General features: G+C 47.9%; 1 protein-coding gene across 1 annotated transcript; it reads left to right on the top strand.

The window, feature by feature from the left end:
• Positions 1–5,760: 5,760 nt before the first annotated feature.
• LOC308579568 (maestro heat-like repeat family member 5) lies at positions 5,761–27,289 on the top strand (the record flags this gene model as incomplete). Its single annotated transcript, XM_081214127.1, has 19 exons — positions 5,761–5,956; positions 7,425–7,564; positions 8,259–8,348; positions 10,595–10,711; positions 11,607–11,717; positions 13,922–14,062; positions 14,582–14,701; positions 15,382–15,461; positions 15,610–15,745; positions 16,562–16,657; positions 17,540–17,644; positions 19,585–19,720; positions 20,605–20,723; positions 22,393–22,542; positions 22,877–23,031; positions 23,847–23,994; positions 24,393–24,574; positions 26,018–26,155; positions 26,946–27,289. 19 exons carry the CDS (start codon positions 5,761–5,763, stop codon positions 27,223–27,225), a joined length of 2,640 nt encoding a protein of 879 aa, XP_081070253.1. The 3' UTR covers positions 27,226–27,289.
• Between the last annotated feature and the right edge of the window lie 244 nt (positions 27,290–27,533).

Here is a 27,533-nt window from a genome sequence, read left to right on the forward strand (position 1 = left end):
ATACACCAATTCCGATCTTGATCCTTTCTTCTCAGCCAGTGTGGTGTAGTGGTTAAGAGCGGTAGTCTCGTAATCTGGGGAACCGGGTTCGCATCTCCGCTCCTCCACATGCAGCTGCTGGGTGACCTTGGGCCAGTCACACTTCTTTGAAGTCTCTCAGCCCCACACACCTCACAGAGTGTTTGTTGTGGGGGAGGAAGGGAAAGGAGAATGTTAGCTGCTTTGAGACTCCTTAAAGGGTTTGAAAGGCGGGATATCAAATCCAAACTCTTCTTCTTCTTCTGTTTTTGCAGCCACTGGTGTAATGATTTCAAAAAATCCTTCTCCGTTAACTTGCAAGAGGGATTTAACACCTGTAGTTTTCTGTGTAAATTATTTTTCCTTTGTAATCCCTTTCCTGTTATAATCCATTGTCCTTCTTGCGGGTTGTCTCCCTTGAAGAGCTGTTTTTCCAAACTGCGTCAGAACCATCGCCATCTTGTTTATCTGAGCCAAAAGTATACTGCCATCAGGCCATGGCGTAGGGCTGACATTCAGCTCTTTGTTCTTTAATCTTCCCATCATTTTTAACAAGCTGATGTCTCACCAAAGGAATTATAAATCCAAATTAATGCTCTCCATAGGAGACAGTGCCACAAAACCTCACAGTATTTTACACATTCTTTCGTTTGAAGAACTCCATAGGTAGATTCTAAAGTTCTTGTAAAGTCCCTGTTACATTCCATTTACAATTGTAATCCAATAGTAAATTCAATCCATTAACAGTTTCTTGGTTCATCTTCAGTGAAGGTTTGCCGGATCATAAATCAGCAAATATACAGTGGTGCCTCGCAAGACGAAATTAATTCGTTCTGCAAGTCTCTTTGTCTTGCGAGTTTTTCGTCTTGCGATGCACGGTTTCCCATAGGAATGCATTGAAAATCAATTAATGCGTTCCTATGGAAACCGCCTTCAGACCAGGTCCGGGGACAGTCTGTCCCCCGACCTCTTCTGAAGGCTGGGGGGGGGGCAAGGGCTTTTCTTCCCACCCCCAGCATTTTAAAAAACCCCGGGACAGCGGAGGACTTCTTGCGAAGCATGCCCATAGGGAAATTCGTTTTGCGAAGCGCCTCCAAAACGGAAAACCCTTTCGTCTAGCGGGTTTTCCGTCTTGCGAGGCGTTCGTCTTGCGGGGTACCACTGTAATGTAAATAAAGTATATATATAATGGGAGCAGAAAGCACGTTGGACTTGCTGTCAGCTGTGTTATCTTGTTAAAATTATCCATGACAATATTTTTTTTAAGTAAAAACAGAATATAAAATCAGGTCAAAGTAGGCCAACATACTCTGCCTTCTATTCTCTGATACCTCTGAGTAAGGAAGGGTCAATTGGGAGTTGGCCAGACAGGCAAATGAAACTCAAAAGCCCGCATCTAATTTGTCAGGAAGTCAGTGCGTACAATGAAATTATTCACTGTTTGATCTACTCCCAGGGTACGGCCAGAAGGAACATGATGCCATGACCTATTGGAAGCTGAGCAGGTCTAGGTCTGGCTAGTGCTGGGTGGGAGACTGCCTGAGAACCACAGATGCATGCACGCTACTTTGGGCTCCATGATGGAAGAGAAGGTTAAGTGCAAGTAAATAAACATGTAAATATGAGCAGCTAGAGATCAAATGACGCTAAATGGCAGCTTTAAACCATTTCTCTAGCTCTAGGAGGAGCACCTAAAGGCTGGCTGTGAACCTGTGAAAATGAGATGGTAGTGCCTAAAAGCATGCCATGATTTTTCCAGCCCCCCTAAAGGACCTGAAACAGTTGTATCCCTAAGTTATCATTTGAACTCTTTTACTTCTAGCCCTCTTTCCAAAGTTACAAACAGACACTCAATCTCATTTTAACCCGTTGCTCCAAAGTCGTTCCAAGAAGTTGTTCTTTGCACCCCATCTCTTCTAGATGCTGAAAGGAAGGCTCTTGCTCTGCTCCCATGGCCAGAGGGGGCCAACCAAACAGAGACTAAAATCTAGTTGGAAAGATTTAGTTTAAATACATCAGCCGAAGACCTATGTATGCAAATTAGTTCAAAAAAGATGTGAGCCTATTAGTACCAAACAGAAATCAACAGCAGGTTATATATACATGAATCTTGGGAAAGAAGAAAGTATATGAGGATGACAGTAAGGAACAGCATATGCAGATAATGATTACATGGAAAACAAAACAGCACATGTTTATGCAATTACTTTCATATACTGTTCCTTATACAGTACACTACTCCTTTCCTCTGTGATTCATGTATACGTTTACGATCCATCGACCTCCGTCTGCTACCATATGTTTTCAAGCCTGTGAACTTCCGGGAAAATTCTTTCCCACAGCTACTCACATCATGTGATGTAAACAAACTACCAGTTTAAGTTTGCGTAACAGTATATACAATATGCTGTTGTTCTCCCTTTGATATCTTCACGCTCACATCGTTCATGAACTAAAATCCATTCACTCATCTTAAGCGATGCTCCCCGGCCCCTCACAACAGCCCTGCAGAGTAGGGCAAGGGGCGAGAGAGAGAGCGAGGCTGGCAGGCCAAGGTCCCCGGGAGTGGGGGCTTCCCCCGTAACCCCCGGGCCTGGCTCTGCACTCGGCGGGGCGTCTTTCCTGAGGCAATGGAGGCGGCTCTCTGCACATGCTCAGGAAACACGGCAGCCTTTGCCATCGTTTTATCACCGGCCCGCCGTCAAATTACGATACGATATGATACGATAATCTTTATTGTCATTGTCCCATACAGAACAACGAAATTGAAGAAATCTACACCAGACATTCAGAAACCAACAAGCCTGTTATCCCAGCTATCCCAGCCTGGTTAGCCCCCTAAAAACTCTGATACCCCATAATTAAATACAATATACTCCCACAGAAACTCCTTACACTGCCTTTAAAACCAAAATCGCATTTGGCTAGAAACTGTTTCTCAGGCGGCTAGTCCTGGTCTTTATAACCCTGGACCTTCTTCCAGAAGGCAGAAGCTGAAAGAGATCCTTTCCGCCCCCTGCTATCCCTTCTCCTCTCGCCACCCCGCGACCTCGAGTCCCTCCTGAGGTAAAGACACAGCCCAATGAGCAGCCACAACCGCCATCTTGAAACAACCGCCACTCCCAGCATCCGACCTGCCACGCCCCGCACGCCTGACTCTGACCTGCGATTGGCTGATGGGGCCTGGGCTTTGCCCAGATACGGCGCAAGCAAAGTGTTGTCGGAGGAGCCGGCCAATGGGGAGGACTCGGAATGGGCGGGGGGAGAAAGCGAGGAGGAGGAGGTGGAGCCAGCTCTCCCATTGCCTTCTGGGAGCCGTAGTGCCTGCTCTCCATTCCTCCCCCTACAGAAGGGCCTAAATGGAGGCAGTGAGAGATATTATTTTCTTGGGCTCCATGATCATGGCAGATGCTGACAGCAGTCACAAAATTACAAGACGCCTGCTTCTTGGGAGAAAAGCAATGACAAACCTAGACAGCATCTGAAAAGCAGACACATCACCTTGCCGACAAAGGTCCATACAGTGGTACCTCGGGTTACAGACGCTTCAGGTTACAGACTCTGCCAACCCAGAAATAGTTCCTTGAGTTAAGAACTTTGCTTCAGGATGAGAACCGAAATCGTGCTCCAGCAGCGCGGTGGCAGCAGGAGGCCCCATTAGCTAAAGTGGTGCTTCAGGTTAAGAACAGTTTCAGGTTAAGAACGGACCTCCAGAACAAATTAAGTACTTAACCCGAGGTACCACTGTATAGTTAAAGCTATGGTTTTTCCAGTAGTGATGTATGGAAGTGAGAGCTGGACCATAAAGAAGGCTGATCGCCGAAGAATTGATGCTTTTGAATTCTGGTGTTGGAGGAGAGAGACTCTTGAGAGTCCCATGGACTGCAAGAAGATCCAACCTCTCCATTCTGAAGGAAATCAGCCCTGAGTGCTCACTGGAAGGACAGATCCTGAAGCTGAGGCTCCAAGACTTTGGCCACCTCATGAGAAGACAAGACTCCCTGGAAAAGACCCTGAAATTGGGAAAGATGGCGGGCACAAGGAGAAGGGGACGCAGAGGACCAGATGGTTGGACAGTGTTCTCGAAGCTACCAGCATTAGTTTGCCCAAACTGCGGGAGGCAGTGGAAGACAGGAGTGCCTGGCGTGCTCTGGTGCGTAGGGGTCATGAAGAGTAAGACATGACTAAACGACTAAACAACAGCAACAACACACAGTTGTAATTCAACCAGTGTTTAATTGCTTTTTAATTGTTGATTTTCCCACCTGGCCCCAATATTTTTAGCTTGCCTTATCTTCATCCGTGAGCTGCCTTGAGTCCCCGTCAGGAAAATAAATATGTGATCATTCTAATAATAAATTCAAGCCAGGCATTTTTCATCCCTATATAGAATGCTGGCAAGAGAGGAAGGCCACCCATAACTTAGAGTGCGGAGGTGAAACAGGCATATGACCCTCGGATGAAGGGTGTCATAGAAATCTGATGAATTTATTTTACTTTAATAAATATAATAATGATATTGCCTTGACCTGCTTGGCCAAAAAATCTCACATGGCTTTTGGATTCAGCAAAACCCAGGGGGACCGCAGTGAAACTGCAAGGCCACACCTGCACACACCTGGCCCATTGTCCCAGGCCAGGTGAGCAAGAGGTCTCCTTTCCACTGACATCATTGCACGCCTGATGTTGCCATAAATAATGCTGTGACCTCATGTCTCCAGGGGCTTGGGGGCCCCTAGCAACGCTGGTGAGGAGGAGCCACATTATCAGAGAGTTTTTATTTCCTTTTGCCCCCTGAAGATTACAGATCACAAAGAGGCGAAGGAGAATATCAGGTAAAATAACTCCTGCGCATTCAAACTGGCTGCCTCTGGTTGCTCACCTTCATTCTGACAGATTGTTATTGAACTGCCCCGGATACGTTCCTTTTTTTGACGAAGGGTGGTGTATTTTATTCCCTAAAAGAATAAAATAAATTGTGGGGTTGGCCAAATAACAGCCCATCATGATAGTAAGATTCCATAAAGTTTGGATTCAATTTGCTCCAGGAGTTGCCGTTGCTTAGCCCCAGAATGTGTTTTCAGCCCTAAAGAATCTCAGTCTTAGGACAGGAGAACTAATGAAGGCAAGGAGGCCTCTGAACATATGCAAAGTGCCTTTCCTTTCACCACTTGAGTTGCAGCAAGCAATTCCTACCCCTTGTTGCACACCAACCCAAACACCTTCTTCTTGCTGCTCCAGCCTGACACTCTGCAACTACGGGAGACGCAAGACCCTCTTGGGGTGTCAATGGTGTGAACCCCTCCATCATAGGCTCAGGTTGCATAGATGTGTAAATAAACCATAGATCCTCAAGAGATCACCGTCTCCGCTGCCCCTCAATCCCAAAAGTAAACACAAACCCTGGGTGAATGCCTGGAACCCGTGGACTCTCGCACCACGGAGATTGGGTTGGCGTGCAGCAATAGGGAGGGATTGCTTGCTGCCTCTCAAGTGGTGAAAGGAAGGGGAGTCCAAAGGGGTTCCCAATGAGCAAACCAACCAGGGGGCCATTTCGTCTCTTGCAGGATGACCTCCTTCCTGAATAAGCTCCGGGGCCTGAAAAAGAAGGACCAGGAAAGTAATGAAAACATCCAGGAGAGCAACCAGGGGCAGCGGGACAAGGTGGAGGCCCCGTCATCTAGTCTGCAACAAAGTGCCACCCACGACCCGGCTAGCCAGAGAACCTCCCAGCTCTTGCCCATGCTGGTGAAACCTTCCCAGTCACCTGCGGAGGCCAGGAGGAAATCTCAGACCCCTTCGGTAGCCTTCCCAGACCTGGTCCAGCGTCAGACCTGCACTGTTCACCAAGTCAGCAGCAGACAGGACTCCAGGCAGCAGCAGTACTTGTACCTGGGGAAAAAGAAGAGCCCTGAGGATTCTGGGCCAGTGTTCCCAGGTGAGTAGGCAGACCCAGATCCCCTTTGGGTTCCCCTTGGCAAGGCCTGCATCATCCGAGGCCAGGGTCTCTCTTGGTTTCCTTGATCTCTGGGCGCAAGTCCCACCCACCCCACCCCTCCTTTTTAAGAGGCGTGTAACATGGAGCAGGGACTTCCAGGTGGCTGCCCCTGTTCTGTTCTGCATTGCTGGGAGTTGGACTAGGTGACCCCGCAGGTCCCTTCAAACGCTACAGTTCTATGATCCCTTCTCAGTTATGCCATGCATCTGCTATCTGCACTTTCCAGAAACCATTTTTCCCAGTTTGGTAAAAGGGGACACATTCAACACAGCGCTAAGCAGATTGCCACATTTGCTCAGACATTTCTGCTTTCCTGGTGGGACAACCTACCCGCTCTTTCCCCCCTGCATGTTTTGTTCTGGGGGTTCGCCTGCCTACCCCTGAGCCAATTAGGGGGTGCTTGGGGGCATATGGGGAGAAGAGAGGGTGGGGGAAGCCCAATTGTGCTAGCAGAAGTCCAGGGTGCATGGAACGTACACACATGTGGGAAGTGTCTTGTAATTCTGGATTTTACAGAGTTTACAGTGAAGAGCAACGACAAAGTAGTACTAGGAGCCGTGGGGAGCTCTTTCATTAAGAGGTCCCTGATGAAGGCTGGAAATGACCCTCAGCCACCCCAGAAAGACCCCTCCCCTGAAAGTTTACCCCAGTATGGTAGACACCAGGTGGTGCCATTTGAAGCATGCAGAGATGACATGGTGCGGCCACCCTTTGGGGCTGCCATTGCCGGTCCGAGGAACTGAGCTGATGCGGCAGTTCTGTGGCCCCTTCCCCACGACCTGCTTCCTGAACCTTCGTCCGGATCCGTTTGCCAAAGTTTGTGGGGATGTTGAATGAGGTCAGCGAGTGAGCGCTCATCCCAATTCATTCGCAGGGAGATGAGACAATGTCGCATCAAGAAAATGCAAGCTCCCGCTTTCCATTCTAGTTTCCCTGTCACTTTTCCCACCACGAAAAATGTCCAATTTGGAGCCTGTTGGGGAGCGGGAAGAAGAGTTTGGATTTGATATCCCGCCTTTCCCTCCCTTTAAGGAGTCTCAAAGCGGCTAACATTCTCCTTTCCCTTCCTCCCCCACAACAAGCACTCTGTGAGGTGAGTGGGGCTGAGAGACTTCAAAGTGTGACTAGCCCAAGGTCACCCAGCAGCTGCATGTGGAGGAGCGGAGACGCGAACCCGGTTCCCCAGATTACGTGACTACCGCTCTTAACCACTACACCACACTGGCTCCACACCACACTGGGAAGTAGGTTCATTGTGCAAATCGCTTCCACCGAGCAACTTGACTCTGCTGATGTGCCATTGAATCCCATCTGGAAGGAGCAACTGGAAGCCCCCTGACCAAGAACTGACCTTTCCTCTCGTCTGCCTCACATACTCACCTCTCTCTTTCTCTTTCTCTTTCTCAAGAACTCTCAGATGAGAAATTTGGATACTTGTGGGCGAGTAAGAAGCTGCTGAGAGGAAGATCGCTTAGGGAAACTTTGGAGATGATGGATGAGCGGGAAATTTTGGACACCATCCTCAAACACCTCCAGCCAGCTCCCCAGGTGCGTGTGATGCAGGCTAAAGGTAAAGGTACCCCTGTCCATACGGGCCAGTCGTGTCCGACTCTGGGGTTGCGCGCCCATCTCACTCTAGAGGCCGGGGGCCAGCGCTGTCCGGAGACACTTCCGGGTCACGTGGCCAGCGTGACGAAGCTGCTCTGGCGAGGCAGCACCAGCGCAGCACACGGAAACGCCATTTACCTTCCCGCTAGAAAGCAGTCCCTATTTATCTACTTGCACTTAGGGGTGCTTTCGAACAGCTAGGTGGGCAGGAGCTGGGACCGAGCAACGGGAGCTCACCCCGCCACAGGGATTCGAACCACCGACCATGCAATCGGCAAGCCCTAGGCGCTGAGGTTTTACCCACAGCACCACCCACATCCTTTATGATGCAGGGGAGAGTTGATTTAAATCAAATCAATTTAAAATCATGACTCAAATCACTAGCCAGTAAGATTTTGGGAATAATAAATTTTCAGAGTTGTTTTTTGCAGTTATATCAAAAACTACTGATTTGGTTATACTGTTAGAAATGCATAGACAGATAATTATGATATTTCTAGTCTAGTCTATTTCTAGGCATGCATATTTTTTAAAGAGAAGACAAGTGGCAAATAAATGGCAACTGTTCTCTAGACAAAAAAAACACGACACTTTTCTTAATTTTATTCCCTTTTCTTTCCGACTTTAAAAGCAGACCTCCAGTGTCCACAGAAAATCGACTATCTTGTCCCTGAGAGCAGCAGTCCCTGGCCAGCAGAAGACCTCTAAGCCAGGACCTGAGAAGGTAAGTTCTGAGTATCGTAGATGACACCGGGTGGGGTGGGGTGGGCAGCATACAATCTGAGGAAAGAAGAACAGAGAAGTTTGACTTCCTTTCTTACCACAGGCCTTGTACATAGCAGGGAGACACTGAACAAAACATTCAGAGGCAAAGCTCCCTCAGAACTACCAAGCCAATCAGAGTGCAGGCTTCCTCAGTAAGCGTCAGCAAGCAAAACCTCCACCTTTCCCTCTTTTGGTTATTTGGCTTGAACATGAACACAATTCACCTGGAATGACCTCCTGTGGGAAGGGTGAACTTCCAGCAAAACATTTTCTTCAAGGAGCGTGGGAGGTCGTCCCCCCACTCCTGCTTAGCACACTCAGGCCCTGAGGGACAAGCTAGAGAGGGCCGTAAAAATCTGGTCTCCAGCTGTTTTTGAACTGCAATTCCCATCGTCCCTGACCACTGGTCCTGCTAGCTAGGAGTGATGGGCGTTGTAGTCCAAAAACAGCTGGAAACCCAAGTTTGGGAAACCCTGATCTAACACTAATATTTTAAGGAGCTTTGAACAAGGGTTCTGTGGGGGAAGCAAGATCATTCATGGGGCTTCTAATGTCTGGTGCAGACAGAACTCTGGTTTCTTCTGAGCCCGAGGGTCCACAGCAGTTGGCTCCCCCTTTCCCCCTTTGGGAAAAGAGAGGGGGCAGAGCGTTTGGCAGTCTCCCTCATTGAGCAAGTTGACCAACTCTGCCTCTTCTGGCTGTCCCCGCAGGGAATACAAGGAGATCATCTGAACGCAACCTGCTGCTCAGGTTTTCTCTCTGTCTTGGCAACCAACAACAACAACAACAACAACAACAATAATAATAATTTATTTATACCCCGCCCATCTGGCTGGGCTTCCCCAGCCACTCTGGGCGGCTTCCAAAAGAATATTAAAATACTATAATACATCAAACATTAAAAGCTTCCTGAAACAGGGCTGCCTTCAGATGTCTTCTAAAAGCCTGGTAGTTGTTGTTCTCTTTGACATCTGGTGGGAGGGCGTTCCACAGGGCGGGCGCCACTACCGAGAAGGCCCTCTGCCTGGTTCCCTGTAACTTGGCTTCTCACAGTGAGGGAACCGCCAGAAGGCCCTCGGCGCTGGACCTCAGTGTCCGGGTAGAACGATGGAGGTGGAGACGCTCCTTCAGGTATACTGGACCGAGGCCGTTTAGGACTTTAAAGGTCAGCACCAACACTTTGAATTGTGCTCGGAAACGTACTGGGAGCCAATGTAGGTCTTTCAAGACCGGTGTTATGTGGTCTCTGCGGCCGCTCCCAGTCACCAGTCTAGCTGCCGCGTTCTGGATTAGTTGTAGTTTCCGGGTCACCTTCAAAGGTAGCCCCACTGTGGCGTAGGTGGGGTGCCAGAAAAGAGAACACCCTCTCCCAATTTCAGTCACGCAGGGTGGGTGGGGAGACCCATAAGAGGCTGCGGGTGCAGGTACTAGTTTTCTTAAAAAGCGGGAAGAACCTAGGGTCAGTTTATCTAGGACAAAAGTGTGTCGTAAGAACGAAAGAGGAGCCTGCTGGGTAAGACCAGCAGCCTGCACAGTCCAGGATCCTGATCTCACAGTGGCCAACCAGATAGAATCATAGAATCATAGAGTTGGAAGAGACCACAAGGGCCATCGAGTCCAACCCTCTGCCAAGCAGGAAACACCATCAGAGCACTCCTGACATATGGTTGTCAAGCCTCTGCTTAAAGACCTCCAAAGAAGGAGACTCCACCACACTCCTTGGCAGCAAATTCCACTGGCAAACAGCTCTTACTGTCAGATGCCCATGGGAAATTTGAAAGCAAAATTCGAACACAGAGGCCTTCCCCCTCCTGTGCTTTCCAGCAACTGGTATTCAGAAGCATTCCTGCCTCCAGCTGTGGAGGCAGAGCAATTAGGACATGCTGAACTCTTCAGCTTTCAAATTCCTCAAATGAGGGGTACTAAAGAGTTGCAGCATTTCAGAAGATACTGTGGTTAAATTAATATAATTTAGTTTTGTGTGGTAAGTAAACTGTGTGTCAAATTGCATACAAATCATTAAAACAATTGTCTAGTACTTGCAATCTATTATTATTATTATTATTATTATTATTATTATTATTATTTAGCATTACCTGACATTTTCAGAAGGTAAAATTGAAATTCTTTGGTTTTCGAAAAGCAGTTTATGTAACTGGTGGGGTCTCCTCACTGTGACTCACCCAAACCTTCCCCACCCCTTAGACTGTCCTCTATAGATACTACGGACTCAAACTACGGGATTCCAGGAACAAAGATACAGTCCACCAATACTTGCACTTACTTCTAAAGTTGCCTCTTGAAGAGGAAACAGTCAGAGAGGTGAGTGAATTCCTGTGTTCCCATAAAGTCCTAGGCAGTGCTACACGGTTTTGACAAATGTACACGTTTTTGCCAGCAGATCCCACTAATAGAGCACATTTATTCAAACATTGGTTGGATGGCTGCATCACAAAATTACCTGTGCAAATTTTGAAAGATAGCAATGTTTTGTTTCAAACATTGTTTCTGAAAGTGCAGATTGACGTGTGTTATGAGAATTATGAGATATAAAATAAGTGTACCAAGCAAACACATAAATAAATAAATAAGTATATAAACCGCATGTCTGAAACAGTACAGGGAAAAGTCCTGAAACCATTTTGTCTCTCCCAAACTGACCTCAAATGTTTCTCTGCAAGGAGGGAGGAAATGAGAAAAACCTCCCCATTGTCTCTTTGCTCACAAATCCTGCCTTAAAGGCACTTTTAAGATATGAATAGGGCAAGCCTGTGACCTGGACTCCGGAATTAAGTACCGTAGTTTTCATCACGAAAGAATAGCCAAGCTGTCCAGGTAAACCCATTAGCAGCCAGGTAACCCCACCAACAGGTTTTGTGTCAGACAGGATTCTGTTGTGGACCTCCCCTTCTCTGATGTATGTATGATATATGGGGGGGGGGGGCGGGTCTTGGGCTCCAGGGTGGGCAAATTCAAAATGTCTTGCGTGTCATTGTATGGGGTCCCTCCTGCTTCCTGCGTGTGGTTGTGAGCACCCTGTTGCAACAGTTCATAAAGATCAGGCTTACTAGCTGCTTTGCTTCTCAAGATTCTCTGGTTGGCCTGTTATTTTCTCCTACCGATAGAGAACCTGCAAAAGGACTCTATGGGCTCTTGGGTACCCCATAAGGGAAAAGGAGCAGTTTTTTCCTTATAACACGTGCATCATTCTCCCTAGGGAATTTCTGAGGCTGTCGGTGTGGCTTCATACTGCCATTTATATCAGATGCTGATGGCGCTGCGTGATTTCGGCCATGCAGTCATTGCAAGGAAGATTGAGATGTCTGAGGTAAGGGTGTCAAATGAGGAAGGAGCATTGCAAGAGTGTAGCTCAGCCATCCCCAACCTGGTGCCCCTTCCCAATCTGTGTGTTTTGAACTGGAACTCCCATCAGCCCCAGACAGCATGGCCAATGGTTAGACATGATGGGAGTTGTAGCACAACAATATCTGAAGGGTACCAGGTTAAGAAGATCCTGGCAGATTGGGTCCTTAGCTGCTGTTTTTTTATATATATTTATTATTTTTATTGGTTTTCAAATACAAAAAACAAATTCATACACTCCATACATCTTAATTAAATCTTACTTCTCTTTTTGACTTCCCTCAATTTGTCTGCAATTCCTTCCCTTTATTACTTTTAACACATTTCTGCCATTTTAATCATTTCCCCTCATAGAGCTTCCTTAAAACTTACAAACGTAATTTGATTATCACTCAGTTTTTGCATATACTGGATAAACTTTTCCCAATCTTCTTTAAATCTTTGGTCTCGTCGATTCCGGATCCTTCCAGTCATTCTATCCAGTTCTGCATAGTCCATCATTCTAGTTCTCCATTCTTCTATCGTAGATAGCTCCTCCTGTTTCCATTTCTGGGCCATCAGTATTCTTGCTGCTGTCACTGCATATAAAAATAACTTCTTTTCTTTCTTATTTATCTTCATTCTACTTCTCTGTTTATTGTCATTGCAAATTGTGCTTGTAACACTTTAATATTCATTTTAGTTTTTTTATCTTCAGGACTCGTAACCAATCTCTTCTCATTCTCCATTATTTGTTTTAAAATTTCTTTTTCCCCTTTTTCTCTCAATTTATTGGGTCCTTAGCTGCTATTTAGATCCACATCAAAGCATACGAAACAGCCTCTGGGTCCTATTATCTAGAACAGGCATCCCCAAACTCAGCCCTCCAGATGTTTTGGGACTACACTTCCCACCATCCCTGACCACTGGTCCTGTTAGCTAGGGATGGGAGTTGTAGTCCCAAAACATCTGGAGGGCCGAGTTTGGGAATGCCTGATCTAGAAAAACAGACCTGTGTTGGAAGAGAATGAATCCTCCTCCATTTCAAAATATGCTCATTTTCAAGGGATGTGATCCTTACCACTCCAATAAAGGAATTCGATCTGCTAATGCTCTCAGTATGTAAGGCCAGAAACTTCCTCTGGGTGTATGTCTCAGCCATCCTTCTGACGTGGGCTCCAGCAGTCCTGTCTCTGTGGCTCCAGATCCTAGATCTAATCTGATCCTTTTGCTCAGTCAGTCAGCCAAACGGATTCGTTAGAAACCATTGGTCATCCCCAAAGTACAAGCAATACAAAAGTGCACTGACTCATGTTTTTAGCTTGGTTGTTGGATGTTTGGCTGGCATTTCTTCAATAGTGGAAGCTCATTTTGGTGAGTGGGGGGGTGGCTCCTGGTTACCATAGAAGATAGAATCACAGAGTTGTAGAGTTGGAAGGGACCCCAAGGGTCATCTAGTCCAACCCCCTGCAATGCAGGGATCTCAGCTCAAGCATCCCTGGCAGGTGGTCCTCCAGCCTTCGATGAAGGAGAGTCCACAACCTCCTGAGGGAGAGTGTTCCACTGTCAGAAAGTTTTGAATGAAGAACCTCTTAGTGTTTGGAAGAGGGGACACCTCTCCAACTGAGGGCAGGGAGCAAAACCCAAGAGAGAAGGCAGTCGGCAGGTTGGGAGAGGCAGAGAGAAAGAGGAGAGAGGTTTCAGCTGCAATCAGATTTTGAAAATGGGGTGCTCTCGGGCAAGCGTTCATCTGCCTTATGGGAGTGCCTGCTGGCCACATTCCACTATGTTTTAGAGTAGACCCATTGAATTTAATGAACATGACTAAGTTGGGCCCATTCATTATACTTGAAGCAAAGCATAGTTGAGTATCACTCTCTGTGTTCACCTCCATATATTTGTAAATGAGGCGAATTGTTACAAAGGCATAGTAACTGCGTGCACATCTAACAGTTCCATAACCTGAGGGGGCCTTGGGGTCGTGTGCCCCCGACTCTCCACTTCTCCTCCAACCCAGCTGGAAGGAGATCAGAACCTTTTCCTTCCATTTTCAGTTAACGTCCATCAAGTGTTACTTCAAACGCCCCAAAGGATGGATAATATTCACTGTGATTTGTTCAAAGGAGGCAAGAAAAATGAAACCCAGGAGTGTGTTGCCCCAAACTCACTTTCCCCACCCTTTCCCCCCAGAATACAGGGGAGAGGAATGCCAGTATCACCATCATACTTTGCTACGGGCAGATGGCTCTTGGGGCGCGGCCTGAAGACCTCCTGCGCTTCATCGAGCTCATTGTGGCAGAGCTCCTCTTCCAATTCCAGAACACCAGGAAGGTATGGCTCTCATTTTCCCACGGACTTCTGTTGCTTGTTCTCTCGGCACTGAGCAGACCTCCTGAGCTCCGTCAAGGTCCTTGCACCACATGCCTTCAGACTGTGCCCTAGGGCAGGGTCTCTGGCTTCATCCACCGAAGGGTTGTAGACTGGGGTGTATACTGACTCCACACGTAGGACCAAATGGGGTATTACAGTGGTACCTTGGTTCTCAAACTTAATCCATTATGGAAGTCCGTTCTAAAACCAAAGCGTTCCAAAACCAAGAAGCACTTTCCCATAGAAAGTAATGCAAAATGGATTAATCCGCTCCAGACTTTTAAAAACAACCCCTAAAACAGCAATTTAACATGAATTTTACTCTCTAACAAGACCATTTCTGGGTTAGGCTTAGGGTTAATTTTAGGGTTGGGTTCGTGTTAGGGTAAGGATTAGAATTAGGGTTAGGGTCCGTGTGGCTTTATGTTGCCTTGTGATTTGGATTCAATCTCAATTTCATAAAATCCCTTCTCCTTTTAGGACGAGGCTCTGAAAAAGAGCCTTATGAAGGCAGCCATTCTAACAACCGAGGCGCTTGTTCAAACGAATGTGGGACATGTCATCTTCCCACACAAAGTGGAGCTCACCATCTGCATCATTGTGAGTAAAGAAAAAAGAAAAAGAAATCTCCTGGGGGGGTTTTCCAGAGCGTTTTTTTTATATATAGCTGTGTAGGTCTAGCTCTGGTAAAATGTCGGTGTTGCAGGTTCTGAGCATCTGGCCCCAAACAATTTCTGGGTGGTCACATTCTGCTCCAGCTCAAGTTTCCAAACCCTCTTGCAAGGCAGCCCTCCATTGTGGCAACCTCAGCAGGATGTCACCAGCGCCTAAGGAAAAGAGGCTAGGTTGTCCCAGGAGGAGAGGGCTGTCCATGGCTCCTAGCCATGATTGCTATGTTCTACCTCCACAGAGGAAGGAAGCAATGTTTCTGAACATCAGTTGCTGGAAGCCACAGGCGGGGAGAGGGCTCTTGGGCTCATGGTCTGCTCCCTGGTTTCTCACCGCTGTGAGAACAGGATGCTGGACTAGATGGGCTATTGGCCTGGTCCAGAAGGCTGATCTTACCTTCTTCTGAGGTAGAGCTCTGTCCAGGTGAAAGATGGATCTCATTCCCACATCCAGGAAGCCCACTCTTCTCCCCTGGGAGGACCCACTTGCCAACTGCAAAGGTGCTGTCCAGAGGGCTGGGCTGGAGAGAGAGCGCAGGTCAGGGCTTGGAGTGGTGGTGGCAGCGATGGTGCCTCCAGGTCTCTGACGTGCTGTGTGCTTCCCCACAACAGGAAATCATTGAAGAGGAGCCGTTGGGATCTTTCTCTATTTCTGTCCTGCACCACGCCATCATCACCGTCACCTGCATGACGTAAGTACAGGGAGGAACTTCTCACTGCCCCACCTATTCCTGGTCCTTCCCTTGCCATACACTTGGCCAGACACACTGCATATTTCCTCACCAGGTTTATGGACTGCTGGGTGCTGAGCATTTCCTCTCCTTTCTCTTTCCTCTTCAGTGCCGTGAGACCACCGATGGACTCCATGCTTCGGTCTGAGCTAGTGAAAAAAAGCACCAAGAAGGTGTTTTCGTTGCCCTCCTTGAAACTTACAAAACTCAAAGCCGGGAGTCCCACACAATCATCACAGAGCCAGGTGACTGGACCTTCTGCTTCTCGGGATATGAATGGAGGAAAATGGGGTTGCCAGGTTAAAGGATTTGAGGGCAGAGAGTCTGGGCCGTGTAAGCTACAGATAACGCTGCCACAGACACTTGGCCCATCACAATGATGTAACAACCAGAGACTTTGGGTGTATATTTTTGATTGTAATCATGTTTCAATATTAACTGCATTTAACCTTTGGCTAGAATGCATCCACGAATGATTCCTGCATGCCTGCATTTTGTGACTCTCATGCCTCCCTCCTACACTGCATTTAATTTTGTTTGCTTGTTTGTTTATACACCGCCCACCTGATTGGGTTACTCCAGCCACTCTGGGCGGTTTCCAACAAATTAAAACACAGCAAGACATCAAATATTTAAAGCTTCCCTATGCAGGGCTGCCTTCAGATGTCTTCAGAAGGAAGTATAATTATGTATCTCTCTGACATCTGATAGGAGGGTGTTCCACAGGGTGGGCCCACCACCGAGAAGGCCCTCTTCCTGCTTCCCTGTAGCCTCCGTTCTTGCAGTGAAATAGAGTTGAAGAATGTGTGCTTCTCCAGCTGTGCTGCCATTGGCCCCAGTCAGCACAGAACCATAGAATCATGACAGGTGGTCATCCAACCTCTGCTTAAAAACCTCCAAGGAAGGAGGGGACTGTTGAGCTCACGTCTTCCTTGCGGGTTTCCCACTGGGTCATTGCTTGGCCCCTGTGGAAAGGGGCTGCTGGACTAGAAGGCTCCAGAGCACATGGGATTTCCACGGGGGTCTTCAGCTTTTAACTGCTTTTGCTTCTCTCCTTTCAGGACTTTTATCAGCAGACGGTCAACGCCTGCCTCAACATGCTCACCAGCTTGCTGTCAGAGGCCCCCTCTCTGGAGGCGCTGCAGGATATATTAGTGGTAAGGGAGCCCCCAAGATGTCAGAGCAGGGGGAGGCAGCAGATCCTGTTGAAATGATTGCACGGGGGGCGTCTGTGGCCAACTCACTGGTTGTGGATGCTGATGGTGAACTGGGCCTCTGTTCTGCTAGGAAGGCTTGTGCAAGGCACACATCCGTTTCCTTTCAAAGATATGTCCTCTGCTGATGGCATATGGGGAAGGGCCGTGGCTCAGGGGGCAGAGCTTCTGTTTTGCATGCTCAAGGTCCCAGGTTCAGTCCTCAGCATCTCCAGGTGGGGCTGGGGAAAGGCTCTCTGTCTGAAACCCCAAAGGGCAACTGCCAGTCATTACCTGTGGCCAACACCAAGGTTGGTGGATCAATGGCTGGGCTTGATCTAAGGATGCTTCCTGCATTCCATGGCTATGGCTGTGGTGAGGTGTGTGTTGTATTATTGTAATTATCACACACACAAATGACAGATCGCAGGGTGGTTCACAACATGAAAATACAAAATGAGAACACAAAATACACAGTAAAACAAAAACAAACCAAGGGCCGATTAATTTCTAATTCTATTAATCTTCAATGTGTTTCATTTAATGGCTTCTTTTTTCTATATCTCAAGTTGTTCTTATTTTGTTTGTAAGCTGCCTGGAGTCCCTGTCAGGGAAAAAGGTGGGGTATAAAATAATGATGATGATGATGATGATGATGATGATGATGATGATGAAGTAGAACAAATTGCAGCAAACTTTCTCCTTTACAAAACAACCCCTTTTTGAAATTTGTCCCCTCTATGGTCCCAGCATGATTGATCCAGCCAGTAGCCAAAGCTTTGTGAATTTGCAGACCCGGATTAATGGTTGTCCTTCTATGTGATGATGATGATTTCTCTCCCGCAGCACACAAATGGCTGGATTGACTCCACAAAAATCTATGAGCGCGAAAGAGCTGTCAAGAGCACCAGCTTTCTAATGAAATATGTTTCTGAGCATTTGGACTTTGATGTGAGTGACCAAGGCTTAATGCTGCAATTTCATATTTGTGGTTTTTTAAAATGTATTAAATTTCCATACTGCTCTTCATCTGAAGATCACAGGGGTGGTTTACAATATAAAAACACAGGAATACAATAACAGATCATTCCGATTAGATAACGCGAATGGGTCTTTTTTCATTTTCGTTTTTAACTTGCTTTAATTTGTTTTTAACTTGTCGGATTTTCTCCGGAAAGGGTAAATCTAGATTCAATGGAGGCAGGTTACAGGGTGGGATACAGGCTAGCATTTATACTGACATAATGTTTTATGGATGCTGTGTAAGACACTGTGGTGTAGTAGTTAGAGTGTTGGTCTGAGACCTGGGAGAGACCCGGGTTCAAATTCCCCCGCTCAGCAGTGACTCTCATTGAATGTGACCTTGGGGGCCTGTGACTGCCTCTTGGCCTAGCCTACCTCTCAGGATTGTTGTGGGGATTAAACGAGGAGGAGGAGGAGGAGGAAGACCACCTTGAGCTCCCTGCAGAAAAAGCTGAGAGGTAAATGCAATAAAATAAATAATAAAAGTAAAACTTGCATATGTTGCGTGCCTCGAGGGAAGTGGTTCATTAGCGAATACAGTAATAACTGGTACTAATCAGCACCGATCCCACAGGAAAAACCCTTCTGGAATCCTATCCAGGGCAGAATCAGGCTAATCGGTCTAACCCTCGAGCAAATATGAGGGCTGTGTGTGGAAATTCCCTTCCTGACCTATGTAGATCATAAGAACAGAAGAATCGCTTTGCTGGGTTTGCCAAGAAACCCATTTGGTTCATCTTGCTATTTCCAACTTCAGACAGAGGGATGCCTCTTGGGAAATTTCAGCCAGGGTGTTAAATTGATTCTGCATCTGTGCATGAGATATATAATAACATAGCAAGGTAGCATCTCTCCCCCTTTCCCTCTGGTTTAACAATACTCCCATAGATGTTCTCAGCGATCAAGCTGCGATATAGGAGTTCCTGACATCCTGAGGCAGCCTGGACCTCAGATTGTCAGGGCTTTGTAAATGACTAGAAAGACCTTGAAGCTGCCTCAGAAATAGATGGGCCGCCAATGCAGCTGTTTTAAGAATGGTGTCCCATGTTCTCAGCCCGAGGCCCCCACCAGCAATCTGGCCACAGCATTCTGCATGAGCTGGAGCCGGTGAAGCAGATCCAAGGGCAGACCCCCTAGAATACATTGCAGTAATCCAGCCTTGAGGTTCCCAAAATATGGACTGCAGAATATGGTCAGGCTATCCCTGTCTAGGAAGAGCCATAGTTTGCAAACCAGACAAAGCTGGTAAAAGGCACGCCTAGCCCTAGAAGATATTTGGGTCTCTAGCTGCCAAGATGTATCCAGGGGTACCAGAAACTAGACAGGTAAAAAGAGACTTGGCCTACCCAGGATTCAAGCATGTTGCTTTTATGAATTGTGCGTTTCTGTATACCTTCTCCCGTAATGTCTGCGTTTTGTTGTGGTGGTTTGGAGAACTGCATTGCCAAATTTCTGGATTTTGAAGGAAAACCTGTGTCTTGGTTGGCGTATTGCTTTGGAAAGTTCAGGTGTGAACTAGATGGACTTTCCTCTGCTCCCCAAAGCGGTGTGGCATGGCCATCCCAGGGGAAGGTGCCAGCCAGTGCTATTTTCCTAGAAAAAGAGGTGCCAGGACTCACCATGAACTCACCTCCCTCATTCTCTTATAATGACAACAGCGCCCACCTGAGAGGTGCCAGAACTGAGTTCCAGTGAGTTCTGGCTGGAAAAAAGGCCCTGGGGCAAGCCTTGGGTGGGCCACCTAAGCACAGATCTCTTGCCCTGCGCCCCTCTGCCACCTTTGCCGCCTGAAAGCATGCCAGACGGTTTTCTCTTGCTGGGCTCTGTGGGACGAGGACTGACTGTGCATCTCTCTCTCCACCTCCTAGATATCCCAGGATTTCCCCCTTCTTGGACAGCTGGTGGCGCTGTTGTCCCTCCACCTCGCAGACAACGTGAAGGAGATTGGCCTGCTGTCAGCGGAGGCCTTGTACCATCTCCATTACATCATGATAGCCAAAATGGGTGAGGGCGAGGCTGGGAAAGGGCGTGTTTCTTGCAAGCCGCAGGGTGGGAGATCTGCAGCCCCCCAGAAGCTGCTCCAACTCCCATCATCCCTGAGTGCTGCCCATGCTGGCTGCTGCTGGGGTTGACGGGAGCTCAGGAGGGCCAGAATTCGTGCCAGGACTGGCCTGACGCAAACACCCCGTTGGCCAGAGACGAGAGGTCAGTCTGAGGGGAGGGATTCACTGCTGAAGAAGACAAGAAAAGCTGCCTGGATCAGACCAGTGGCCCACCCCAGTCCAGCATCCTGTTCCCCCAGGGGTTGACCAGTTGCCTCTGGGAAACCAGTAAGCAGAATTCGAACTCAAGAGCTCTTTCTTCTCCTGTGCTTTGCTGCCTCTGACTGTGGGGGCCCAGCATAGCCATCCTGGCTAATAGCCATGGGTATCCTTCTCTTCCATGAATTTGAAAGCCATCTTGGTCCGTGGCCATCAGTGCCTCCTGTGGCAGGGAGTCCCAAAGTTTAACTGTGCACTGCATGAAGAAGGACCATCCTGAAACTTCAGTTTCATTGGCGGTCCCGGAGTTCTTGTGTTAGGAGGGAGAGAGAGAAAGCTTTCTCTCTCTCCACTTTCCCCTTGCCATACAGTGTGTCTCCTTTTCCTCGCCATCTTACTAAACGGAAAATCCCCCAACTGCTGCGACCATCCTGAAACTTCAGTTTCATTGGATGTCCCGGAGTTTTGGTTGCCCCCTTCTGAACCTTGCCCAGTTCTGAATTCTAATTTTTGAGGTGAAATTGAGAATATTTTTGTGGGTCGCAGTGGGGAAACTGGAGGTTGTGTGCCGGGAGCACTAATGCTGTCTTCTTTTGCCTGCATATCCCCATCCCTGACCCCGTTTAGCTAAGAAGGTGGAGATGAGGCGTAAGAACAGGAAAGGCAACGTGGTCAAATGGTTCCGAGAAGACTTCTTCATCCCTGGGCCCGCCATCTTTTACACCGACATCTCCAACGTGGCCAAGGTAGGTGTGGCTTTTTGGACTGTTTCTTGCTGAGACTGCAGCCAGCTCTCAGTTAGCAGCCCACGCCTTCTAGGGGATGAGGGAGAGATTCAGAGCAGTTCACATTTAAAGCCAAAGCTATCAAATCCAGGCTTCCTGAAACAATATGAGAACGGAAACATAAGCTGCCTTTGAAATTCATACATCCTTGAGTTTTTCAGTGCCATTTCCTGGCCAAACAGTGTCTACAAAAAGGATTGTGCAAGCTAAAAGTGTCCAGAAAATGAATATATTAGTGTAAATAACATATGGAAATGCATTGTATTAGAATAAATTTTTTGAAGCCAAGCGCCCATTGGTCTAAACTGCATGCCAAATTCTACTTACAGTGGACGCTTGGGTTGCGAACGTGATCCGTGCAGGATGCACGTTCGCAACCCGCAGCATTTGCAACCCGTGTTTGCGCATGCGCGGGTTGCGATTCAGCACTTCTGCGCATGCACAAAGTGGTACTTCCGGGTTTCGGTGGTCTGCAACCTGAAAAAACGCAACCTGAAGCGGTTGTAAACCGAGGTATGACTGTATTCTAAAAGGTCACATTACACAAAACGATAGATAGATAGATAGATAGATAGATAGATAGATAGATAGATAGACAGATAGATCCCAACCCCAAACTACTCAGGCACTGCCACAACTGTGAGCCCTGGATAGAGATCCGTATGCATTACAAGCTGCAAGCTGCCAGGCCAATGGATCCTGCAGGAGAATTGTGGAGTAGCCCTAGCCGTGCATCTGATGGGCCACTGCGGTGAGGAGAGCTGCTTCCCTGCATGTCTGACCTTTTCTGGATCGAGAAGAGGCAGTGTGGTGCAGTGGGTAGAGAGTCTGACCAGGCGCTGGGAGACCTAGGGCTCAGATCCCCACTCAGCCAGGAAACTCATGGGGTCAGTCACGGTCTCTCGGTCTAAACTCCCTCATGAGGATGAAATGGGGAGGAGAGAGAACCAGGCATTGCCACCTTGGGCAGAAAAAGAGGATGAAAAGTTGACCCATTTGGTGCCCGTTTCATGAGGCACTGCCAAGCCAATGGGCTATGCCAGGCTTCCTCAACCTCGGCCCTCCAGATGTTTTTGGCCTACAACTCCCATGATCCCTAGCTAGCAGGACCAGTGGTCAGGGATGCTGGGAATTGCAGTCTCAAAACATCTGGAGGGCCGAGGTTGAGGAAGCCTGGACTATGCTAACATTGTGGTGGATGTTTTTGACGTATATTAAGAAATAAACACACAGCCTGCAGGTTCCCACCTAATCTGACTTCGTTTGGCATTGATTGATTATATAACTGATATCCACTATTACTGGCCCTCTCTGTTTCTGCAAGAACAGTTGTCTTATTTTCTAGTCTGACTTTAGATTGTACCTCTTCATGTTCCAAGGTCATAACCAGTTTTAGATGGGGATTGAAAATAGGAAGGCGTCACCTGACTCTTAGTTTTGTTTGTTGTGAAATCTTTCAGTCACTTAAATAAACATTTAAATAGAATCAGAATTGGAGAGTTGGAAGGGACCCTGAGGGTCATCTGAGGCAAAGTGGATGTGTCTTTCACTAGGTTTGTCCCTTGGACTACTGAAAAGTGGTCAGATGCGGAGCAAAAGAAAACTTCCTCGTCTTTCTTCTTTGTGCCAGGCTTTTGGGGAGCACCTCACGCCCAGCCAGATCAACGAAGTCGTGTTGAAGGCGATTGACAACCTGACAGTGGAAGACAGAGTCGTCTCTCAGGCCTCAGGAAAGCTGCTGAGTTCCTTCCTTGAGGAATGTGGGGTGGACATGGAAGATGTAAGGCTCAAAATGGAGGCAGGGGGAAGCAGGTTTCCTCTAAATTAAACGTTCTCTTTGGATGTAGAATCAGCTTGTTTCTAGGGGTGTAAGAAGGCATTGATTTCCACATTTGTGGATTGCGCCTCTGTTTCCATTCTGCTGCAGTTCAGCTTCCAAAAAACAACCACCATGTTTTTAATCTCAGTTTTGTTTTGTTTGTTTTTCGGGAGGGGGGGTAATAATCACTTTGAGCATCTTTTTTATCTTGTCATATATCATTCCCCCAAAATCCCTCATTTTCTTTCAGGTTCACCACACTTTCTCATCCTGGTCTTCTTTTATCTTCTTCCAGCTGCCCATAGTTGTGAAGGAGATTTACAACCATCTCCACAGAATATCAGACACCCACACTAAGAATGAGACACTCACAGCTGTAGTCAACCTTGCTGCGAAGCGCCTGAACCCGGTCGTAGATAGCCTGTTGGACTGCTCAGTGGAGTATGATGAGTAAGGGCCTCTTAGAGATGAGTGTGATATGGGGGGAGATATCCATTTTGCCTGCAAATCTCAGGGCGTCTCAGATGCCCTGCATAACCTGCGATCCACCAAGCCAGGCCACAGCCCATCAGCCATGGATGGAGATTTCCCAACTCTGGGGCATCTCCCAGGTTTTTGAAGTAGAGCTGCCAACTTTTTGTCCCCTGGAAACTGCTTGCTCTGCAGGAATGAGGCTTTCTTCCACGCTGTGAAAAGCAGTACACAGTGTGGATCAAATTTCTGTTCAAGATTCAGGTGGAAGCCATGCCAGGTTTCCCCCCCCCCCCCACCTTCTGGACAGGGAACAAATTCTGTTTGGGTCACGTTTAAGTGAGAGCTTACATCATTTGCAGTTTCCAAAATGAGAACTGTCGTATTTCAAAATTCGCACTATTCTGAATTTTTCAATGCAGTTCTCCAGTCAAGTAGCGCGCGCGCGCACACACACACACACACACACGTAGGCACACAAATGCATGAACTGGTGGAAATAACATATAGAAAGACATAAAATTAGAGGAGATTGATTTGCAAAAGGTGTTTAAGAGGCAAAACTGGATATGAAAATCTGCAAAGTGGAAATGGGGAGAGCTGAATTTAAGTGGGCTTTCTTAATTTATATTTCCGTTTCCTACTTGCAAAAAATTGTGCCCCGAGTTACATATCAAAAAGGGGAATAGTAGTTTCTTTCTTTGCTAATGCACGTGCGATATCAAGGAAATACAGAAGGCCTGACTTTTTTTAAGAAAGGGAAAAAGGAAAAATTCTCTTTGGACAAATTGCAGAAGTGCTGCAGCGATCTGGAAGGCCTTGGTCTCCGATCCGTACTCCAGCATCAAGCTGCTGAGACCCCTCCTGAAAAGGCTACAGGGTGAAGACCCCAACACAGAAGTCACGTACAGGCGACGCAGCACTTCTCAGATGCCAATAGCGGTACGAAACCACTCAGTTTCTCTCTCCTGGGTGGTTCTTGAATGGGAGCTGGATGGGGCTGGGGCTTCTGGCTGGGGGGGGGAGGGTTGCATCTTAATAACTGGCCTCTGGGGTTCTTCCCAGCGGCATCTTAGTGGTCCATCACTGTGGGGGGGGGGTCTCCTGGAGCCCAGCCCTGGCTCAGGGGCAGAACACCTGCTTTGTATGCCAAAGGGCCCCAGCATCTCCATGTCGGGGTGTCCCTCGCCTGGAACCCTGGACAGCCACTGCTAGTCAGTGTAGACAATACTGAGTGAAATGGACCAGGGGTCTGAGTCGCGTCCTGCATAGAGAGTTGGGAGATCTGGATCTGACGATGTCCTCTGCTGAATGCTGTTCTCCTGTCCTTGTCCCTCCAGGCTACCAACGCTTTGTGTCTGATCCTGTCGCTACCTGAGGCTTCGGATGTCCTGCAGAACAAGTTCCCCCAGCTGCTGCTTGCCCTTATCACTCAGATCTATTTTCTTTTTGGGTCGAGCAGAAGAGTTTCGAGGGCGACAAGTCTCATGCCGGAGCCCCCTTCGCATCTCCATCCGCTGGCGTAAGGGACCTGCCCGTGCATTGGGGGTGGCCCTCCCTTCTCTCTCTGGGCGCTTGCAAGCCTGACCGTAGCAGTGATGGCTCAGCCCTCCCCCAAGAGATAGGCTTCACTTGGACATGGAGTGTGCTGGTCCCGGGGGGAAGGTCAAAGTCCGGTCCTGGGTCACTAGCCTGGAAACAGTTCACAAGGTCCGAAGCAGGAAGCCGGGCGGGGACAGGAACACTGGAGGGTCAGGTCTGGGTCCGGGCAGGAACAGGTACTCCACAACGACGTTGCTCCCGCAACCTGGGACCGGGCTGACTGGCCTTTATCTTCTCTGAGGCCAGGGGCGGTCCCGGCCCCCAGGAGACCCGCCTCTCCTGGCCTTAAGGTGAGCACTCCTCCTGGGAGAAACCAGTTCCCTTCGCCTCTCTGCCCTGAGCCTCTGCAGTTCAGGAGAGGCTGAAGGGTTACTGGGCCCAGGGGGAGACTCACCTGTAGGCACTGAGTCCTCAACCACCTCCGGAGCCAGAGTGGATTCACCTGGTGCCTGCTCCTGAGGATCCGGCACAGGTGCAGGCGCTTCAGAATCAAGGCCCTGCCCCAGTTCAGCCGGCCCTGGAGGCGGGGACTCCTGTGCAGGCTGGGATTCCTCCGGTTCACCCTCTGAATCGGATTCCCAGGCCATCACATGGAGGTTCTGCTTAGCTTGGGTAGCTAAGAGACCCAAGCTTCCCCAACCCCTGTGCTCTTCAGTCGCTTTGGGCCACAACTCCCACCAGCCCCAGCCAGCACAGCTCTGGTGAAGATGGGAGTTGTTGTAGTCCAAAGGACCCTAGGATGGGAAAGGATGTTGGAGACTCTCCCACACGGTGGGCTGATTTTGGCGTGGCGGGACTCACGTGTCATGAAACCTGAAGTCTCCATCGCAGCCGAAAGGTTGCAGCTTGTGCTGGAAACATGTGAGAGGCTGCGGGGGCTGGTGGTTGTGGCTGGATCCATCAGGCCAAGCAGCTCAAGACTGCAAGATGTCAAGGACCTAAAACTCCCCAGATGAACCTACCCAGACCTTGTGATCCCCTCTTCCTGTGCCTCCTCCACGAGAAGTCCAGAGGGTGGCAAGACAAGAAGGGGCCTTTTCTGTGGTGGCCCCCCATTAGTGGGATCCTCTCCCCAGGGAGGCTTGCCTGGTGCCTTCATTATATACCATTAGATGCCAGGCCAAAATGATCCTCTTCAGTCAGGCCATTGGCGGATTAACACCCTACGCCCTTTCAGCTGTGTTTGTGAGAGGAAGAAGGAGTTATTGGTTTGGTTTGTTCTTGTTTTTATTATTTATTTTGTGCTTTTTATCTTGTATTTTTGTGTTGTGAACTGACCTGAGATCTATGGGTGAAGGGCAGTATACAATTTTTTTTAATGGATAAATAAATGTAATATTCTTAATTCTTTCACTCGATTCAGGACCACTGTGCAAGCTGTGAAAAACCTTATTGGATGTGGCGGCTACGTCAAAGAATACAACATTTTGGAGGTGCAAAGGTGCTGGGACATGCTGTCAAACCCAGAAAGCTTTTTCGATGGCATTCGTCTTCTGACCAGGTAAGACAGTGAAAGGGACTGGCAGGTGAGGCACGAAAGGCAGCCACCAAGGCCTGCTTTCTGGGAAATGGGGATAAACATTGTTTATTTCAGAAAATGTATATGCTGTTTTATTGTAATAAAACAAACAAACTTCAAAGCAGTTAAAAAGAAAAGATAAGAAAATATCGATTAGAAAAGCTGACAACAGTAATTTGAGACTTTTGAAAAGTTAAAATAACAATAGACTAAAACCGGATTAACATTTGCACCAGCTTTCTAAACATCTGGGTAGGCTTGTCTAAACAAGAACGTTCTTAGCAGGTGCCCAAAGGGGAACAGTGAAGGCGCCTGTTTGATATCAATAGGCAGGGAGTTCCGAAGTTTAGGTGCTGACACACTAAATGCAGAGCAGGCATTCTGTGGTGCCTGAAAGTGCCAATTCCACCAATCGAAGAGGTCGAGTGGGTGCATATGGGGTAATGGAGTAATGAACCTTCCCATTCCCCACTGAAAACTCTGCTGGCTTTGGAGATTTATTTGCAAGATACTGCACTGCACTCTCAAGCATCCTTCCTTGACAGAGAGAGCTAGATAGGACTTGGGATACGACTTGGGTGAAACTGGAGAGGAGCAGAAGGTAGTGACTGGGGCAATCTGATCAGGTGGGCGGGGTGCAAGTAATGAATTTTATTATTATTATTATTATTATTATTATTATTATTATTATTATTATTATTCAGGAATACTTAGCGGTTCTTCCTGCCAGCTTCAGGCTTGTGCATCCTTTGTGTCTGATTTTGTGTTTCAGGACCTTGTTCACCTTCTCCAAAGTGCACCTCAAAACGACTTTCAAACAGGCCAATGCCTACTTGCGCCGCCCTGACGTAAAGGAGAGGACGGTCGGGATGGCCTTCTTCACCGAGGTGAGAGTCGGAAACGGGGAATGCCTGCAGGCGCTCCTGCTTCGCAACAACCGCACCCAGGCAGGCAAGGAAAGCAGAGGGTGTAAGGAGGTCTCCTGCGCCACCATTGATGGCTGGCAGGCCTGCACTCTGCCTAGGGCAGCAATTTCTACAGGCCTTAGTTAATGCACACTGCTCTCAGCTCTTATCTAACTCCTTGCGCTTTGCTCCCCCTTTCTTCTCGCCCGGGGGGGCCTGCCCTCTGCCTACCCCTCAGAGCCGAAAAGGATATATCAAGAACTCTGGCCAAAAGTTTCAATATAAGGAAATGAAAAACGTGTATATTTGAAACTACACTGTATATTTGAAACTACATTATTTCTGTACTTAAACGTTGTATCCAAACTTACCATTACTTTAAAACTATCGTACTTACACGTTGTGTTTAAATTTACTACTAGCTTCAAACTGTTATTCTTAGCAGAATATACACG

This window comes from Podarcis bocagei (assembly GCF_964188305.1).
Source record: "Podarcis bocagei genome assembly, contig: HAP1_SCAFFOLD_209, whole genome shotgun sequence".
In the NCBI taxonomy this organism is placed as follows: Eukaryota; Metazoa; Chordata; class Lepidosauria; order Squamata; family Lacertidae; genus Podarcis; species Podarcis bocagei.